Source organism: Meriones unguiculatus, chromosome 7 (assembly GCF_030254825.1).
Source record: "Meriones unguiculatus strain TT.TT164.6M chromosome 7, Bangor_MerUng_6.1, whole genome shotgun sequence".
Taxonomy (NCBI): Eukaryota; Metazoa; Chordata; class Mammalia; order Rodentia; family Muridae; genus Meriones; species Meriones unguiculatus.
Genome location: NC_083355.1, coordinates 2,347,173 through 2,365,538, shown reverse-complemented (window position 1 = coordinate 2,365,538; position 18,366 = coordinate 2,347,173). Strand labels below are relative to the sequence as shown.

Below are 18,366 nucleotides of genomic sequence, written 5' to 3'. Positions count from 1 at the left end.
GGGCCAGCAGCGGTCAGCAGGCATCACTTGTTACACTTACAGTCAACTCACTCTGCAACCGCAGGTGTCCAGAGACTCTCCCTAGACCAGGCTATCCACAAGCTCACAAAGACCCACTAGCACCTCTTCCTGCCTCCCAAGTGCTGAGATTATTCTTTTTTGTTGGGGAAAGGGGTGACATTTGAGGCAGGGTCTCCTAGAGTCTACACTGGCTTCAGACTCACTCTGTAGCCACAGTGACCTTGAACTCCTGATCCTCCTGCCTCCACATCCTGAGCACTGGGATCACAGGTTTGCGCGTCTGTCCCTAGTGCTCTGTATCTTTGTTGGTGAGGGTTTGATTACATCCTTTGCCTCATTTACTGTGTGAGGGAATGCTCAGGGGGGTTAGCATGTGCTAGACTGCAGCCAGTGACCTGCAGTCTCAAAGAGGCTTGTTCGTGTGCAGGAGACACGCTAGCTGCCTCCTACCTCATCTCTAATTTGTTTTTTGAGCCTGATCCAAGTCCAGGGTAGGTCTCCTGCTGGTTTGGGTTGAGGTACTCTGCTGCCCTAGGGTGGGGCCTTCTGTTGTTTTAAAACTGAAGCAAGTAGGGGCCACTGCCTGTCAGGGTTCACAGACATGAGCAGGAGCGTGGCTCTCCTCAGCCTCACAGGAGTAGGACCTAAGGGTCTGCAGATGAACTTGGCGTGGTTCATCAGTTGAGGGGTTAAGCTATATATACATACATATACATTACACATACATGTCCACATACATGTCCACATATGTTACACAGAAAGTCTTAAGTGGCACATATTTTACTACACATTTTTCAAAACTTCCCAACATCAATTGCCGCCGAGAATGAACAGGGAACAGTGGGGATTCTCATTCACTGGTGGCAGGAATGTGAAACAGCCCATCCAGCTGTTCTGAGGAAGAGAAACACATCTTGCCATGCAACTCAGAAATCCCTCTTAGGGGTTTTACCCAGATTATTGGAATACACGTCCACACAAAACCACAGTAATGTTTATTCATAATGACCCGAGGCTGAAGGAGCTCTCCTCAGTCACTAGGTGACACACCCGGGTTTTTCCGGCCCAGGGACTGTGGAAACAAGGAACCAAGGTTGGCGCAGAGCCTGAGGAATCTTCCGTGTATACTTCCCGGGGCAGCAGGCCAGTCGCAAAGGCCACCCACCATGTAATTGCATTTACAGGGCATTCTAGAAAAAGCAAAGGTACAGAGCGACCACCACGGGGCCCTCAGATGAGGGGGGGAAGAAGGACACTGTTTTCGGGGTGTGGAGATGTCCTGTACACTGCGGCAAAGCTGCTGTCTCACACTACATTTACCAAGCTCTGCCAAGGGGCCCGGGGACGCGGCCTCGCCAGCCGCAAAGCACTTGTGTAGCACAGGGCTGGGCCTTGTGTTGGCGCCATCACATTACCAAACAAAACCCAAAACAAAGGAACAGACACACAGAGAAACTTACCGCAGGAAAGGTGAGCTGCACTCCACAACTCAGGCATGGTGGTGCACAGCTACCATCCCTGCCCGTGGGCTAAACCAGAGGGTCGTGTGGCTAAGACCAGCCTGGGCTACATGGCAACTGGTCCCCTCCGCACGCGCGCACACACAGAGAGAGACAGACAGAGACACAGAGACAGAACACGCATTTAGAAGAAACAGGATCCCGGCTGGAATCCAGACAGTGACAGGAGCGTCTGGCTGCATCAAGAAATGCACTGGGGTGCTCGCTTCAGCAGCACATATAATAAAACTGGAACAATGCGGAGAGTATTAGCATGGCCCGTTTGCAAGAACACCACGCAAACCCGTGAAGCATTCCATATTGAAAAAGAATGAAAGAAAACAAAAGAAAAAAGAAATGCTCTGGGAAGCCTGGCATGGAGGCACACAACTTTAGTCCCAGTGCCAGGAGACAGAGGCAGGTGGATCTCTATGAGTTCGAGGCCAGCCTGGTCTACAAACTGAGTTCAGGACAGCCAGGGCTACACAGAGAAACCCTGTCTATAAAAACCAAAATGAAAAGAGAGGGAGAGAGAGAGTGACTGAGAGAGAAATGCACTGGGCAGCCTTGCTGAAGGGTTGACCTCACTGAAGGGAAAGTGACCTCAGAACCTGAAAATTAGTGGAATGTGTAAGAACAAAGGCAAAGGAAGCTGCAGAGACCTTGGCTCTAGCCAGTAAAATCATCTTCAGGGTTGACCACACCCTGTCCACCACTACACCTGCATGGGAACTTCCAGGCAGAACCCCGGATGGAGTGACATGGTGGGGAGGGAGGGCTGGCCTCCTTCTGCCCTCAGCTCAGCAGAACTCAGAAACAAAGAGCACAAGCTCTCTGGTTTGTGCACAGCACCAGGGGACCGATGCTTCTTCTGTCCTGCATAGGCTTCTGCATGCATGTAGCATGCACACACACTCACACACACAAGCAAGCCCCTGCCACACACACACACACACTCATAAAAGTAAATAATTTGAAGTCTTGGCCTCAGGAAATGGTTCAGTGGATAAAGTGCTTACTGTGAAAACTTGAAGGCTTGAGTTTGAATCCCAGAACCCCGAACAGCCATACGTGACGTTGCGTGGTGTCTATAAGGGTTCCGAAGGCGGAGGCAGCCGAGTTATTTGAGGCCCTGGAGTGCTGCAGCAGCTCTGCAGGGTGCCAGCCACGAAGGTGCTATGCCGAGAGCTGAATGGCTTTGGGTTATCCTGAGTCGGGTGATGAGGGGACAGAGAAGAGACATATTCACAGGTCCAGGAAATCTGGGATCGGTGCCTTCCAGTGGAGACCACCTTCCAGCAGCAGCCTGAAGGTCAGCAGTTTACTTTATGCCTCTGGGTCCAGGCGGCGGCACACGGCTGAAAGAGGAGGCAGTGGGTGAGCTAATCTTGGTGACGCCAATGTGGGGGGGAGCAGTCGAGAGTTTCAGTCATCTGGAGGGGGCAAGCTGGGCTTGAGAACTTCCGCAGGCACTGGTTAATCATTTGTAACGTTTGTTCTTGGACCGGGGCAGGTTTCCCATTCCTCTGAGCCCCACCTGGGGAAGGCTTTGGCATTTCCATGAGCCTGAGGCATTGGAATCCTCGACCCGGCTGTGCTCCTGTCAAAAACATTCACTCAAGACTTCAAAATCATTTATTGTCAGTGTATGTGTCTTATTTAAAATAAAACAGACAGCTGAGCCTGTTGGTGCAGCCCCATAATCCCAGCTACTCAGGAGGCTGAGGCAGGAGGATTGCAAATTCAAGGCCAGCCTGGGCTACATGAGCATATCTCCACTATACTCTGGGAATCCCGAGTATGGACCTGGCCAGTACTTAATAACACTTGTTCCAAATTTGGTCCAAGGAAGGAAGGAAGAAAGAAAATAACCTATCTCGGAAATAAACAGCTGGAAATTGAGGCCATGGCACAGTGGGTAAAGTGTGCCTGCTGAGCAAGAACCGAATGCCCAGCACCCAAGTGTGAAAGGCTGGGTACAGTGGCATATATAACCCAGTGCTAGGGTTGGGAGGAGACTGGAATCTAGTTGAATTGTAGCTGGGGAGCTGCAAACTCAGTAAGAATCCTGTCTTTACAATTATAAATAAAAAAATAAAAATAAAATTATAAATAAAAAAGGGGCTGGAGAGATGGCTCAGCAGTTAAGAGCACTGTCTGCTCTTTGAAAGGTCATGCGTGCAATTCCCGTCAACCACATGGTGGCTCACAACCATCTATACTGGGATCTAATGCCCTCTTCTGACCTACAGGTGTACATGCAGATAGAGCACTTATGGGCAATAAATAAATAAATAAGATAATAAATAAATAAATATAATTCTTTAAAAATTATAAATAAAAATAAGATAAAGAGGGATAGAGAATCACCAATCATCCACCCCTGGCTTTTGAACGAGCCCCTTAACACACAACAGAACAGACAGGTCTTCAGTCTCAGCTAAAACAAGAGGATCCCAGTTCAAGCCCAGCCTGGGCTACATACTGAGCATAGTTAAGCTTGAGGCTAGCCAGGGCTGCAATGAGATCCTGTCTCCAGAAACAGACAGCAAAGTACTAACTGGCAGTTCAGTGTTCTCTCCTTATCTCAAACATTTTTTTTTTTTCATTTTGTTCTGACCAAGATAAACCTGGTTTTGGAATGACACCGGATTTCTGCTGGGTGGGGTGGCACCCGCCTGTGATCCCGGCGCTTCGGAGGTGGAGGCAAGTGGATTTCTGAGTATGAGGCCAACCTGGTCTACAAACAAGTTCCAGGCTACACAGAGAAGCCTTGTCTCTGTGACAAACAACAAGAGAGAGATGTCAGCACAGAGGTACTGACAATGGTGAAGGGTTAGAACAGTAACTATCCCAAGTCTGGGCCTGCTCTCCACCTCTTCAAGGAGCGTTTGACCATCTCCCCTGAGCTAGTAGCTTGCTCTTGCAAAATAAAACTAAATACAATTTAAAATGCCTTAATATGACCATCTCTCGTCATTTCACAAATCCACATTCCAGGGCTGGCTTTGTGTCAGGTGTGAGGGTGGCCGCAGGCCTGGGTCTCTATGAACCTCAGAAAACGGGCTGGCTTTGGCCCACACAGGTGGGCTGAGGTTCAGCATGAGGCTTTATGCTAGCCTGGAGCTGACAGGGAAGACCTACACACCAGAAACCCAGAGGCCAGTTAGGCTGGCTGCGGGTGGAGCGGCGCCCCCACCGAGGCCAGCCTCCAAGCCTGAAGAGGACTGGACAGATTGCATTTTCTGCATTTTTGGATGTAGAGCCCAGTTCAGAGATTCCAGCCCAGCCAGCATTGTCTTACCTATCTGCTTGCCTGCCTCTCTCTATCTAAGTATCTCTATCTGTTTTGGATTTTCAAGACAGGGTTTCTCTGTGTAGCCTTGGCTGTCTCTATTGACTGGGGGCTGCCCTTGAATCCAGAGATCTTCCTGCTTCTGGCTCCTGAGCGCTAGGATTAGAGGTGTGTCACCACTGCCCGGCTTACTTTGTTAATGAGTATTTGCCAGAAAAGGGCGTTAGATCCTCTGGCACTACAGTGTAGGTCACCATGGAGGCCCTGGGCACTGATCCTGGCTCCTCTGTGAGAGCACTACCTGCTGCTAAACACTGAGCCACTTGCCAGCCTCACCAACCCACCCTCCATTTTAAACGCAGTCTCAGGTGGCTGGGCTGAACTCTGTAACTTTGACTTTTGGGGTAACTTAAGGCCGTGCACATGCTGGCAGGCATGCCACTTCAGTAGAGCCTCATCACTCCGAACATGAAGAGGCGCTTTCCCTGTGCTAACGGCATCATTGGACAACCAGTCTCCCAGGTTCAGCTGAGCTGCAGCACCTGCCAGGTCCTTCCGGTATGGCTTGCCAATGCTGTCACACTTTTTCTCTATCTTGAGGCTGTTACAGGCTCTATTACTATGAACATTTGAGCAATTTTCCTCATCTGGGAAGATATAGTTGAGATTCCTAGACATGTGGTAACGGAGGGCAGGCCAACAATGGACAAGGGCTGCTTCTATCTGCTCTTCCTCAGGATTTGCCTGACAGCTGCCCATTCCTCTTACTGAACTTCCACGTGGAGGATCTGACACAGTTCCCAGACTAATTGTGGTTTCTGTGGAAGAGCCCTGGCTCTGCCTCCACCACACACTGGCTATACCTCCAATGTCAACTTCCCGGCCCCTCAGGAGGAACCAGGATGCCCACCTCTCCCCCGCCCCAATCCCACATAAAGACAATGGTCAGTTACTGCAGCACTTTTATTTTTCTTTACACAATGTTGCTGGGGGCCTAATGTTCTCACAACAGTAGAAAACCAAAAATTTGTTATTTCTTAAAGAATTGAGTACAAAAAACCTTACATAAATTAAAAGGATGAATACATTTACAGGTGTCAATGCAATCCTTCTCAAGGCAAGTAACAACCCATGGTCAGGAGGGAAAAAACCAGAATGGAAACTGGGTCCTAAGGCTCGGACTTTCCCGTGAGACCGGCAAGATGGAAGTGGCAAACGGGCAGGAACCCTTGCCAGCCTTGAGAGAGCCTGGAAGCCAGCTGTGGTTAATACCCTGCACAGATCACTACGTAGTGCGCACCGATCACCAGGCTGGGGCTGTCTCTTCCAGAGCGTGCTCTCCCCAGCCACCAAGCAACGAGCCGCGTGGACAAAGGACTAAACCAAGATATGCACAGGGTATTAAACATGTACCACGGGAACAGTTAACAAGGTCAGAAATCTGTTGCTGATTCTATGATCCAGTGCTGATAGCGATACAGGCTTCAAGGACAAATTTCTTTTCCAAGGCTTGTTCCAGTTTCATGAGGCTAGCATGAGGTGTGTACATTTGCCAGGGCAAATCGATACTTCACAATCAGCTCATGCAGCAGATGCCTGGCACCTGCTCAGTCCATCTAGAAGCATTTGCGGTGCACGATGGAGGGGCCCGACTCGTCATACTCCTGCTTGCTGATCCACATCTGCTGGAAGGTGGACAGGGAGGCCAGGATGGAGCCGCCGATCCAGACGGAGTACTTGCGCTCAGGGGGAGCGATGATCTGCAGAGAAAACCAGGGTTAGACTGGGGCCCCTCGCAATGCCCTTCCACTCGGGGGCGAGTGGGCTCAGGCAGACACTCACCTTGATCTTCATGGTGCTGGGAGCTAGGGCCGTGATCTCCTTCTGCATCCTGTCAGCAATGCCTGGGTACATGGTGGTCCCTCCAGACAGCACTGTGTTGGCATACAGGTCCTTGCGGATGTCCACGTCACACTTCATGATGGAGTTGAAGGTGGTCTCGTGGATGCCGCACGACTCCATGCCTAGGGGACAGAGCTCATTTAGTTCTGCGGGTCATCCCTTCCGGGGTGTGAGCGCCCTGGGCTCCTGCTGCCTCTGGACACCTACCCAGGAAGGAAGGCTGGAAGAGGGCCTCCGGACACCGGAAGCGCTCATTGCCGATGGTGATCACCTGCCCGTCAGGCAGCTCGTAGCTCTTCTCCAGGGAGGAGGAGGACGCAGCAGTGGCCATTTCTTGCTCGAAATCCAGGGCAACGTAGCACAACTTCTCCTTAATGTCACGCACAATCTCCCGCTCGGCTGTGGTGGTGAAGCTGTAGCCCCGCTCGGTCAGGATCTTCATGAGGTAGTCGGTCAGGTCCCGGCCAGCCAGGTCCAGACGCAAGATGGCGTGAGGAAGGGCGTAGCCCTCGTAGATGGGCACTGTGTGCGTGACCCCGTCACCAGAGTCCATGACGATCCCAGTGGTGCGCCCGGACGCGTACAGGGACAGCACCGCCTGGATGGCCACGTACATGGCCGGAGTGTTGAAGGTCTCGAACATGATCTGCAGAGGGTCACAGCGCAACTCAATGAGCGCGAGGGCCGGGACCCCGGGCCACCACACCCACACCCACATGCAGCATGCCACAACGTGATGTGTGAAGAAAAAAAAAGAGCAGAACACAGGCAGAAACGCAAACAGAAACCTGATGCTTCAGGGAGGAAAGGCCAGGAGAGGAGGAACAGAACCCTGGAAACACCAAAGAAACGCTTGAATGTCAGGAAACGAGGCGGAACAGAGATGACTCGTCAGGCTCCGGCGGCAGAGGGCGGGGCTCGCGCGTACCTGCGTCATCTTCTCTCGGTTCGCTTTGGGGTTTAGGGGGGCCTCGGTCAGCAGCACGGGGTGCTCCTCAGGGGCCACGCGCAGCTCGTTGTAGAAGGTGTGGTGCCAGATCTTCTCCATGTCGTCCCAGTTGGTGACGATGCCGTGCTCGATGGGGTACTTGAGGGTCAGGATGCCCCTCTTGCTCTGGGCCTCGTCGCCCACGTACGAGTCTTTCTGGCCCATGCCCACCATGACGCCCTGCGGGGAGAAGCGGTCAGGCTCGCCCCGCCCGGCGCGCACCCGGGCCCGGGGGGAAGAGGGGGTCACCGCTGACCTGGTGCCGGGGGCGGCCGACGATGGACGGGAACACGGCCCTGGGCGCGTCGTCGCCGGCAAAGCCGGCTTTGCACATGCCGGAGCCATTGTCGATGACGAGCGCGGCGATCTCGTCTTCCATTGCGATCTGTGCGGGACGGCGGGAGTCAGGAGGAGCCGCCCCGTGGGGAGCCCGGCCGCCCCCACCCGCTCCCCGGGGACCGCATAACCGTCCACAACCGGCGCGAGGGGCCCCGCCCTGCCCGCCGGCTCCCGGGCCGTCCTGGGCTCCGCGGCGGGGCGCGGCGGGAGACCGGGGCCAGGCGCGGGGCGCGAGGGCCGCTTACCGGCGAAAGACGCGGCGACGGGGCGGCGAGCAGAGGCGAACAGGGAGCCGGCGGCGGAGTGTGAGACCGACCGGCCTCCCCCGCCGCTATTTAAGAGGGAGCGGGCCGCGCGCGCGGGCGGAGGCGCGCGCGGCCGCAGAACATGTCCATATATGGCGATCTTTCCAGGAGCCGGGCGCCCATTGGCCCGCCCGCCGGGGGCACGTGGGGCCCGGGCCCGCCCGCCCCTCGCCCGCGCCGCCGCCAACGGCCCCGCCCGCGCCGCCCCCGCGTGCGCGCGCGCTCCGGCCCCCCGCGGCCGGGGGTCGCGCCGAGGGGCCTGCGTGGGCTCGGCCCCGCCCTGCGGAGCCGCGGGGAAGGGCCCGGGCTGCGCCCCGAAACCGCCGGGCGGGCTGCGCCCCGAAACCGCCGGCTCCCGGCGGGCCGCGCCCCGAACTGGGGTGAGTCCCGCGGCCCCCGCCCCTCCGTGGACCCTGCGCCCCGCGGGACCCCGGGAACTTTGGGGGCTCCGAGCCCAGCCGGCCGCCACCGCTGCTGCCCGCCCGGGGGTCCGGGCGGCGGCCATCGCGGCTCAGTCACGTGGGAGGGGTCCCCGCGCTTCCCGCACGGCCGCCTAGGCCCCTCCGCAGGGAAGGGGTCGGCCCGGCCTCGGCTCTCGCTGGACAGCCTCCTCCCCGGGGTGGTACTGTGTGTGCACGTTCTAGGGAACCTGAGGCCAGGCAGGTCTGACCCGGCCCCGCCGGTCTCTAGGCTGGCGAGACACCTCTACGGAGCGTGAGGTCTGGCTTGAGGCGCTGCCTGCGCAGCCTTCGCCGGCTCGGGACGGCGTGGGGGCGGCCCCGCGGGGCGCTGGTTCCCGGTCACCCGTGCGGGGTCTTGGCCGGCCCTTCCGGGTGCACTGAGGGAAGGCCGCACCGGCTTGCTGGTGCTTGTGCGGGCTGCGGAGGTGCTCGGTGTAGGACTAAGCGGAGGGAGGCGGGGGCGGCCGCGAGATGCGGGGCTCCGGGGGGCGGCGCCCCGCCAGCCCTGCCACAGGCGCCCTGCGCGCCCCCCGTCCGGGCGTGGACGCCCGGGGTGGCCAGCGAGGCCGTCACAGGTGGGCGCCCCGCGGCGGGGACGCGGCTGGGCCTGCAGACACGCCGCCCGCTGCAGCCTGCGGCCTTCCCGGCTCCGCCCTGGGGCGTGGGCCTGCGAGGTGCAGTCCCGCGCGGGACGAGGGGCGCGCGGGAGGCTTCGGGAGGCCTGCGGCCCAGGGAGCACGGGCGCCCGCGCTCTCCACCCTCAGCCGGTCTAGAGCGCCTTTGTCTGCGCCCGTGCGGAAGGCGCCGAGACCGCGGAGCCGCTTTGTGAGGCCGGGGTTCCCTCCGCCGCCAGCGGGGGGAGCCCTGCCCCTCGGCGGGCTCGGGGGCGGCTCAGGTGTGCGGGGAGGGGGCGGCGGCTCAGGTGTGCCGGGGGAGGGGGCGGCGGCTCAGGTGTGCGGGGGGAGGGCGCGGCGGCTCAGGTGTGCGGGGGGAGGGGGGCGGCGGCTCAGGTGTGCGGGGGGAGGGGGCGGCGGCTCAGGTGTGCGGGGGGGAGCGGCGCGCGGCCATATTTGGCCATTTCGAGCCGCCCGGCGCCGGGAGGACGGTGGCCGCCCTGAGTCACGGGGGCGGACGTAACGGACGGGGCCCTGGGCCGCGCTCCTCGCCTTATTTAGTCAGGCAGGCGAGCCATTGGCCCGCGGGACAAAGGCGGTCCAGGCCGGTGCGCGCGGAGACCCCCGCTGGGCGCCTGGGGACGCGGGGGAGGGGTGTCCCCGCCGGAGCCGCCGCCGCCTCCCAGCGCCGCGCACGGGAAGGAGGCGCTGTGATTTTTGTCTTTTGCAACCCGGCAGTGCGAGGCCTCGCCCAGGGCCCGGCGTTCTGGCCGCCGTGGATGGGCGGGTCGGCCCGAGTGGGTGTGTCCTCCCGGTGTGAAGACTCAGTCTGAAGAAATGGTAGGAATTTTTTCTGTGCTGGCTTCGGGTAGTTCTCGCAGTGACCCTGGTGCGCCCTGGTCCATATTCCGGTCGTTTAATGGACAAGAACACAGCAGCGCAGGAGGTGAGGAGTCGGGGAGGGTCACTGCAGTCCGGCCCGCCCTGAGCTCCTGCCGCGTGCCCTCGCTGCCTGTCGGTTCCCTCTCCGTGCTTGGCACCTTGCTCCCCAGCACAGGCTCCACCCACCTAGGCACTGCCAGACTTCCTAGCTGCCAGGCTTCCTGTTAGGCAAATGGGACGAGGAGCCTGGTCCTGGGCCGCTGTCCCTCCATCCGCCATCGGGCATGTCAGCCTCAGCAGACACTGCAAACGCTGTGAGACCCGCTCAGCTGTGGCATGCAGCAAGGGCGAGCTTCCACACTGACTTCGAGGGTAAAGGGCTCTCTGCTGTCTTTGAAACCTTTCTGTGAGTCTACAATCCCATAATAAAAGGTAAATGTGACGGTCTGAGGAACCCGGAGGCTGAATACCCCGAGCTCACGCTCCCGATCTAGGACTTAACGGACACCGAGCGCCTGCGCTTATTTTCTCTCTGAGCCGGCAAGCACAGGGCCGGCCTTTGGCCGCAGGGGAGGCAGTCTCGTGGGGTGGGGTGGTGAGGTGAGCAGAGCACAGGGCACATCTTGGCGTGGAGGGCCAGGTGCCGCAGGACATACCACCCCATACACGGGGTGTTGGCCAGGTGTGAGCCTGCTGTCCTCCAGGGGTTCCAGGTACTGTTTTCGCTTAGTGCACACATGTGTCAGACCTGGGGCTAGGCTACCAGGGCTGCCTGCTCGTGCCCAGCCTGGCCAGCTGAAGCTCCTGAGAGAATAATTCAGCCCCAGCTGGGCATGTCGGCCCACACTGTGATTCCATCACCCAAGAGGCAGAGGCAGGCGGGGCTCTGCGAGCTGAGGACAGCCAGGGCCACCTCGAGAAACCCTGTCTCTAAAAAGAGGACCTCCAAGGGCCTTGCTCCCTGTCGTCCCACACGGCAGCCTGGCGTCCCCTGCTTTTCACTCTGCTGCTGTGAAATGTGCTGAGGACGCGGCCTCCCGAGAGACCAGCACCCCTAAAGCTGACAGGCACACCATGCTAACCCTCAGGACTCCCAACAAAAGCCGGAGCCTGCAGCACCTGTCCACGTCTGTGCACAGGCCTGTGGCCCTGCACCGCACCCCTTACTCCATCTTAGAGGCGGGGCCCGCCGTGAGCTCGTGTACCTGCTCCCCTCGGCTGCCAGCACTGCCAGGGCTCTGCCTACCCACGGCACCGGGCTCTGGTGTGGAGTTAAGCCTGCAGCTCCACCCTGGCTCACTGACCTTGCCTTAGCCCAAGGACTGCCTTCCGCCTCTGCACCTAAGTTGGGGGACTCCCCACCCGCAGGTCCATCGACCCGAGGCTTCCAGTTACACCCACCGAGCACCACAGGAGCCCGTCCACGTGGGTGGAAGCCAAGTGAAGGGAGAGGGAGCGCTTTCCAGCTCCCACCCTGACCCCAAAGTGCAAGGATTGGAGCAGGTGGAGGGAGACAGTCCCATCCTCCGTCATCAGGGCCGCTTTCCCTGTTCCCGGTTCCCCGTCATTCCTCAGCCCCGGTGACCCCCAGATAGGCCACGGAGCAGCGACCTGGCTGAGGGCGGCAAGGGATGGACAGGGGGACCGGACTAACTTCCCCACCACGCTCCCGCTCCGGCGACTGGCTGCGGACGAGCCTGCGGACCCGAGCCTGGGTCGGGGCCGCTGTGCCTCTCTCGGGAGGCTGGGCGTCAGCGCCCGACTGGGGGGCAGGTCAGGGGTGGACATTCCGGGCCCGCCCGCTGCCCCGCCTGCCACGGCCGGTGTGCCCGAGTGGAGGGGGCGGGGCCCCTGCCCTTGCCTTCCCCTGGGGAGGAGTGGGTGTGGCCGGGCGGAGAGTGCTCTGCGGGGCGTGGGAACGTGCCCAGCCTGCACTCGCCCACTAAGAGAGTGTGTTGACCAGCCCGGCTGCAAGCCTCTGGCCACCCGCGTCCGCGAAGCCTCGTCCACGCTCCCTTCGGTCATGGGGTCAGCACTGGTAGGTCAGGGGCGCGGGGCGTGGCTGGGAGTGCGGAAAGGCTGCGTCAGACTTCAACGCCGGGGGCCGCCGAGCGCCCGCCGCCGCCTCCCAGCACCGCGGCCAGGGGCGGAGCAGGCGAACGCGGGCCGCCACTGCGCGTGCGCGGGGCCGCGGGGCGGGGCCGCTCCCCCGGGGCTCGAGCTGCAGCACGGGCTCCGGCAGGTGGCGCCGTGGCCTGGGCCCTGCGGAAGGAGGTCGGCGGCGGCCGGGGTCGTCGTCCTGCAGACCGCCAGGTAGGCCCGACTGCGCGAGGCTGACGGAAGTGCCGCCCTCCGGCCAGGAGCGGCCGCGGCGCTGACCAGGCAGGGCTGTGGCGGGCGCGCCGAGGCTCCTCCGCCGGGCAACAGGCAGGGGGAGGCAGGACTCACTGCCAGGCGGGGTGAGCGGGGCCAGCCCAGCGGATGTCCGGAGCAGACACGCACAGAGGGCCCCGAGTGCAGCCAACCCCTGACCTGCTGTGTCTGTCTGCGAGTGTCGGGGCTCTGCTCCCAGCTCTCCTGCCTTTGCTTCCTGGGTGTCGCCGGCCACACCATCACAGCCACCTAACAACGCCATTTCTAAGGAAAGCAAAGGCGGGTAGAGGAGGCGTTGCAGGCCACGGTAGGGCGGGGCCTGGAGTCCAGGTTAGGGCTCTGAGCTCATCTCCCCACCACGTCAAAGGTTTTTTTCCTTCCAACTCTTTTGTCTTTTGCTTTTGTTTTTGAGACAAGGTCTTGCTGTGTTTCTGGTCTGTAGACCAGGCTGTCCTCAAGGTCATTAGGATTAAAGGTCAGCACATTTGTTTTCGGTTTTTTGTTTATCTTTTGAGAGAGGGTTTCTCTGTATAGCGCCAGCTGACCTGGAACTTGCTTGGTAGACCAGGCTGGCCTTGAACTTAGAGATCTGCCCACCTCTGGCTCTCCAATGCTGGAGAGGACCACGCCCCGAAAAATCCCTTTTCATTTACTGTAAAAGCTGAATTTCTTTTTTGTTTGGTTTTGTTTTGTTTTTCTCTTTGCAGCCTGGTTATCCTTTGTAGACCAGGCTGGCCTCGAACTCACATCAATCCACCTGCCTCTGCCTCCCAAGGGTTGGGTTTAAAAGAGTGACCACCACCACCTGGTGCCTTCTTTGCTTTAATGGAGTAGGTGTGGGACTGTTTCTTAACTTCCGGCCATTTTGGTGGAATTTTTATTTTTTACAAAAACACGTGTGTGTGTGTGTGTGTTCATGCGTGTCTGTCATATGAATGCAGGCACGTTGAGTCCCCTTGATCTGGAGTGATAAGCAGTTGTGAGCTGCAGTTATGGATACTAGGAAGTGAGCGTGGGTCCCTGGAAGACCGCAGGGGCTGGCTGCTGACCCTCTCTCCAGCCCCTCACTTTTTTTCCTGGACTTTTTCTTGTTTCTTTTTGTCTTATTTTGAGATGCGCTGTGCGTCCTTGCCCCAGGACTCACTGTGTAAACCAGATTGCCCTCCAAATCAGGGCCAGGCTGGCCTGGAACCTCTTGAGCGCTGATTAAAGGTTGCACCACCACACCTGGCCTGAACTTTTTCACTTTAATCTTTCTTTTGAAGTAATGTCAAGTACAACTGTTTTAAGCCCGACGTCTCTTGTGGAGCAGGCATGGCTCTAGCGTTCTGCCATCTTAGCACACAGCATCAAGAAGCCAGCCGTTGGTGGTCATCTGCAGACCGTCGGTGACTCCTTTGTCTGTTAGTGTTCCAGCACTTGTTATGGCTCTGCCCCAGGATCGTTGTATTCTGCGGTCGTGAGCACCCACACTCCTAATCCCCACGACTTCTCATTCTGTGGCCGTTCATAAAGTTACCTGCAGTAGCCAGACTGGTGCCATGCCTCAGCCCTTCCAGAGGGCCCAGGTTCACTCGCCGCCAGTCCTCCTGGGAGACCCACGGCTACCTGCCTGTTAGACAGCTCCAGGAGGTCTGGTGCTTGCTGCCCGGGTGGCTTCACACATGTGGTACACACACGCTTTGATTAGTGGCTAATGTGGGAGGGCCCAGCCCATTGTGGGGACATCCCTCCCTGGCTGGTGGTCCTTGATGGTATAAGAAAGCAGGCAGGCAGGCAGCCATGGAAAACAAGCCAGTAAGCCAAACTGCAGCTTCTGCTTTGCTGTCTGCTTGCGTCTGCCTTCTCGGGATCAGAAGCTGTGAGGGAAATAGACCCCTCCCTTCCCCAAGTTGCTTTTTCATGGTGCTTATCACAGCAACCAAAATAGAACTAAGAAAAGTAGGTTGAAATAGGGTTTCTCTGTGTAGACCAGGCTGGCCTGGGACTCGGAAGAAATGCCCCTGCCCCTGCCTCCCAAGTGCTGGGATTAGAGGAGTGTGCCGCCACTGGGTGCCTCTCTGTGCCTGTGATCCCAGCACTTGGGAGGTGGAGGCAGGGAAACCCGGGGCTTCCTGACCAGCCAGACTGACAGAATCAGTGACGGCTCGGTAGGGAAAGGCGTTTCCTGTGAAAACCTGTTGGCCTGAGTTCAATCCACAGAACCCAGGTGAAGGTGGAAGGAGAGCTGTCCTCTGACCTCACACAGACACAATGAGTAATCTGTAGATGACCACCAACAGCTGGTTTCTCGGGAGAATGCTAGAGCCACAGTAAATAACCTAAAAGGAAGATGGAGCGCAGTGGAGAGGCGCCATGTCTTCCAGCCTCATCACAGATTTCGTGTGCACGCAAAGACACGCACACAGGTACCTGTGCCTGAGGAGGGCCTGCTTCCTGGAGGGTGAGCCGGCCTCTGCAGGCTGTTGGTGCTCGGTCTGGGTGTGACTGGGCCTTTGTGTGAATGGAAATGGTAAGATTTCGGAGATGAAGGCTAGGCAGAGGCTCATGGTTGTCAGCGCAGGTGTCAGACTTGCTGTGACCCCCTCTGCCCCTCTTGGAGACTTGTGGTCTCTCTCCTCCTTCCATAGCTCTTAGGCAGCACCATTATGCCTTATGGTTTTCCAAGCAGTGAGAACCAGAAGATACCATGGCTTCTGTTTGTCAGGGGCCTGGGGTGGCGAAGGAGATGACAAAGGAGATGCCATACAACAGATGTTTGAGTCATCTTTTGTGCTCTGGTGGCTTTGGAGATCAGACCTGAGGGCCTTGCGCCTGACGGGCTGTTGACCTGCACAGCGGCAGAGACAGGCGTTGTGGCCAGGCCTACCTTCACAACACTGGGGAACCCTGTCTTAAAACAACAAAGAGAAAGGCCGTTGTGGAGAGCTGCTTGCTTGACAAGCTGCTCTGTTGTGGAGTAGTCAGTGAAAACATGTTTCCCACCTGGCCTTTACCTTGAGACAGGGATAAGCACGGTGTTTTACCTTTACCTTGAGACAGGGATAAGCACGGCGTTTTACCTTTACCTTGTTTGTGTGACCGTGAACCATATCTGCTACACAGGGAAGTGCTTTAAGAAAACAAGTTTGGGCTGAGACCACGAGTACACTTTGCCTTAATAACTGGCTGCAGAGACCCTTCGGTGATGGCCTCTAATTTTAAGAAGACAAACATGGCATCCAGTGGCCAGAGAAAAAGGATGAGCCCTAAGCCTGAACTTACTGAAGAACAGAAACAGGAAATCCGGGAAGCTTTTGATCTCTTTGATGCTGATGGAACTGGAACTATAGACATCAAGGAACTAAAAGTGGCAATGAGGGCCCTGGGCTTTGAACCCAAGAAAGAAGAAATCAAGAAAATGATAAGTGAAATTGATAAGGAAGGGACAGGAAAAATGAACTTTAGTGACTTTTTGACAGTAATGACTCAGAAAATGTCTGAGAAAGACACCAAAGAAGAAATCCTGAAAGCCTTCAAGCTCTTTGATGATGATGAAACTGGAAAAATATCCTTTAAAAATCTGAAACGTGTGGCCAAGGAGCTAGGTGAGAATCTGACTGATGAGGAGCTGCAGGAAATGATCGATGAGGCTGATCGAGATGGAGACGGAGAGGTCAGTGAGCAGGAGTTCCTGCGCATCATGAAGAAGACCAGCCTCTACTGAGACCAGGTTTCCTTTTCTCTGCAAGCACATGTGACTAGATTTAGTGTCGGCCATTTCGTGAAATACGGCTTTTGATAGCCTCCCCCAACCTCTGCGGTAATTTTAGCCGTGACCTTGAATCTATTTTTGACCTTTGGACGTGTTCTTTGATACTGAGTTCTTTGTACATTGGCCTGCTGGCTAATTCAACAGGGCAGAGCAGGAGCGTGTAGAGCGGGTCTGAAAGTGTGGCGCTCCATCTTCCCTGGCTTCACGTTGCTCACCCGTTTCCATATGGCTACACACACACAGTGGCTTCTTAGGTGTCCAGTGGTTTCAGCTTTTAGTTGACACCACAGTTTTGTTGTCTTATAACACTCAGCGAATGCTTGCCAGGACATTTGGATGGTGTTCATACATTTGTTTTGTCTTTAAAAACAAAACCTTTCTTAATTAAACAAGAAAAAGAAAACACGTTTGACTCTTCCACGAGCCCCTTCCTTGTGTTGGTGTGACTTGCTTTGCCTATAAAAGGAGCCGTTGAATAAACTCAGGGCTGCAGTATTCACTGACAGTCTCCCGAATCTATCTCTTTTCTCTGTCTTTTTAAATTTTTTAATTTATTTACCTTTTATGTGCATTGATGTTTTGCCTGCATGCATGTCTATGTGAGAGGGTCAGATCTTGGAATTATAGACATTGTGAGCTCAGGCCATGAAATTGAAAGACAGCAAGTTGGCGGGGGATGGGAGGGCTTGGCAGGAGGAAAAGGAAGGAAGAAATGATGTGATTATGTTGTAACCTGAAAATCTTTAAAAAGAAGAGCAGCAACAGAAAGCCCCCAAGGACTTCAGCGGGCTCCTGGGGTGGGGCAAGGGTGGGAGAGGGGTGGATGAGATGAGGGGTCACTGCCTTGCCTGGGGTGAGGCGAGGGTGGGAGAGGGGTGGATGAGATGAGGGGTCACTGCCTTGCCTGGGGTGGGGCGAGGGTGGGAGAGGGGTGGGTGAGATGAGGGGTCACTGAGCAGTCCTTCTGACGTGACCTTCCTCAGTGGAGCCTGTTACCCTAAACCAGCTCTGCAGGCCTCGGTAAGTGAATCTGGCAGGGTAGATGAAGGGAGGGAGGCCCCTCCCCCTCTGCTGTGCGTAAGTGGAACTGCAGAGAGCCTAGCATGAAAAATTGATTCCCGGGCCCTGGGAGGGGAGAAGAGCAGGAGGCAGGGCCTTGGACCTCTGCCAAACTGGACTCTGGGCTGGAGCAGGAGCCCCACACCAGGGTGAGGGGGTCAAGGTCGTAGACAGTGCTGGGCAGCATGGTGCCAGCTGGGTAGCCTGCCCCCTTCGCAGGGCCGAGGAGCCTGGGAGGCCAGGAAGGGGCTGGCTACGGGGGTTGGTGGGCAGCTGAGGGCTGGGGCTGAGGCCGCATCTGGAGGAGGGCAGAGCTGGGCTGTGAAGGATCCGCCTTTGGCTGCGGGTCTGCCCAGCTGTTTCCTGGTTTCCAGGACTCTGAGCCAGCGAGGACGGAAACACCCATCGCTGCACTCACAGGCCTGTGCCAGCTCACACCACCAGCATCAGCGTTGCTGGGCACTGAGCCTGGCCCACGTGTTGGTTGCCATGGCAGTGGGCAGCATGCCGGCAGGAGCCCGAGGTTGGGCTAATCTAGACGGAGGTGGGGGAAATCATCTGGGTTCTGGGGACTCTACTGGGGCCACCTGCGGGTGGGGCAGAGGGGCCCTTCAGTGGTGAGGGAGACCCACCCCCAGCACTCTGAGGAGGTTTTCTAAGAGTGAGCAAGCTATGCAGTGAACACCTTGAGTCTGGGTCCATTAGGGCCGTCCAGTGTCCAGCTGGACTCTCACTGAGAAGGGCATCAAGCCAGTCTAACCCTGCGGTGGTCCCACTGCTCTGTCCACTCACAGCTGGCTGCTCTCTGAAGTAGGGGTTGGGGCTCGAACGGCCTCTCAGGGTCCATCAAAGGTGCCCCTCCCCCACGACATAC

The 18,366-nt window shown here is 57.4% G+C and overlaps 2 protein-coding genes and 1 non-coding gene across 6 annotated transcripts; 2 read left to right on the top strand and 1 right to left on the bottom strand.

The window, feature by feature from the left end:
• Positions 1-1,739: 1,739 nt before the first annotated feature.
• Positions 1,740-1,846, top strand: LOC132655514 (U6 spliceosomal RNA). Its single transcript, XR_009593317.1, has one exon. It is a non-coding gene; the product is annotated as a U6 spliceosomal RNA (small nuclear RNA).
• Positions 1,847-5,760: 3,914 nt separating this feature from the next.
• Actg1 (actin gamma 1) lies at positions 5,761-8,432 on the bottom strand. Its single transcript, XM_021637385.2, has 6 exons — positions 8,290-8,432; positions 7,962-8,090; positions 7,646-7,885; positions 6,925-7,363; positions 6,658-6,839; positions 5,761-6,575 (listed from the first exon to the last, which is right to left on the bottom strand). The coding sequence occupies exons 2-6, from the start codon at positions 8,082-8,084 to the stop codon at positions 6,432-6,434; spliced, it is 1,128 nt and encodes a 375-aa protein (XP_021493060.1). The 5' UTR covers positions 8,085-8,090; positions 8,290-8,432; the 3' UTR covers positions 5,761-6,431.
• A 111-nt stretch (positions 8,433-8,543) lies between these two features.
• On the top strand, positions 8,544-16,952 carry LOC110548835 (centrin-2). 4 transcript variants are annotated; one of them, XM_021637442.2, is made up of 2 exons: positions 8,544-8,729; positions 15,785-16,952. In XM_021637442.2, the coding sequence occupies exon 2, from the start codon at positions 15,867-15,869 to the stop codon at positions 16,383-16,385; it is 519 nt and encodes a 172-aa protein (XP_021493117.1). In that variant the 5' UTR covers positions 8,544-8,729; positions 15,785-15,866; the 3' UTR covers positions 16,386-16,952. The 4 variants fall into 4 exon arrangements, with proteins under 4 accessions (XP_021493117.1, XP_060242245.1, XP_021493116.1 ...); XM_060386262.1 differs by lacking the exon at positions 8,544-8,729 and adding an exon at positions 10,215-10,370; XM_021637441.2 differs by lacking the exon at positions 8,544-8,729 and adding an exon at positions 12,193-12,344.
• The last annotated feature ends 1,414 nt before the right edge of the window (positions 16,953-18,366 follow it).

What these genes read in the sequence shown, in the direction of transcription:
- Actg1 (XM_021637385.2), bottom strand. Translation starts at nt 8,084, where the DNA reads ATGGAAGACGAGATCGCCGCGCTCGTCATCGACAATGGCTCCGGCATG. An exon ending in ACCGAGAGAAGATGACGCAG is followed by an intron (nt 7,364 to 7,645) that starts GTACGCGCGAGC and finishes GACCCTCTGCAG; the next exon opens with ATCATGTTCGAGACCTTCAA. An exon ending in CTTCCAGCCTTCCTTCCTGG is followed by an intron (nt 6,840 to 6,924) that starts GTAGGTGTCCAG and finishes TCTGTCCCCTAG; the next exon opens with GCATGGAGTCGTGCGGCATC.
- LOC110548835 (XM_021637442.2), top strand. Translation starts at nt 15,867, where the DNA reads ATGGCCTCTAATTTTAAGAAGACAAACATGGCATCCAGTGGCCAGAGA.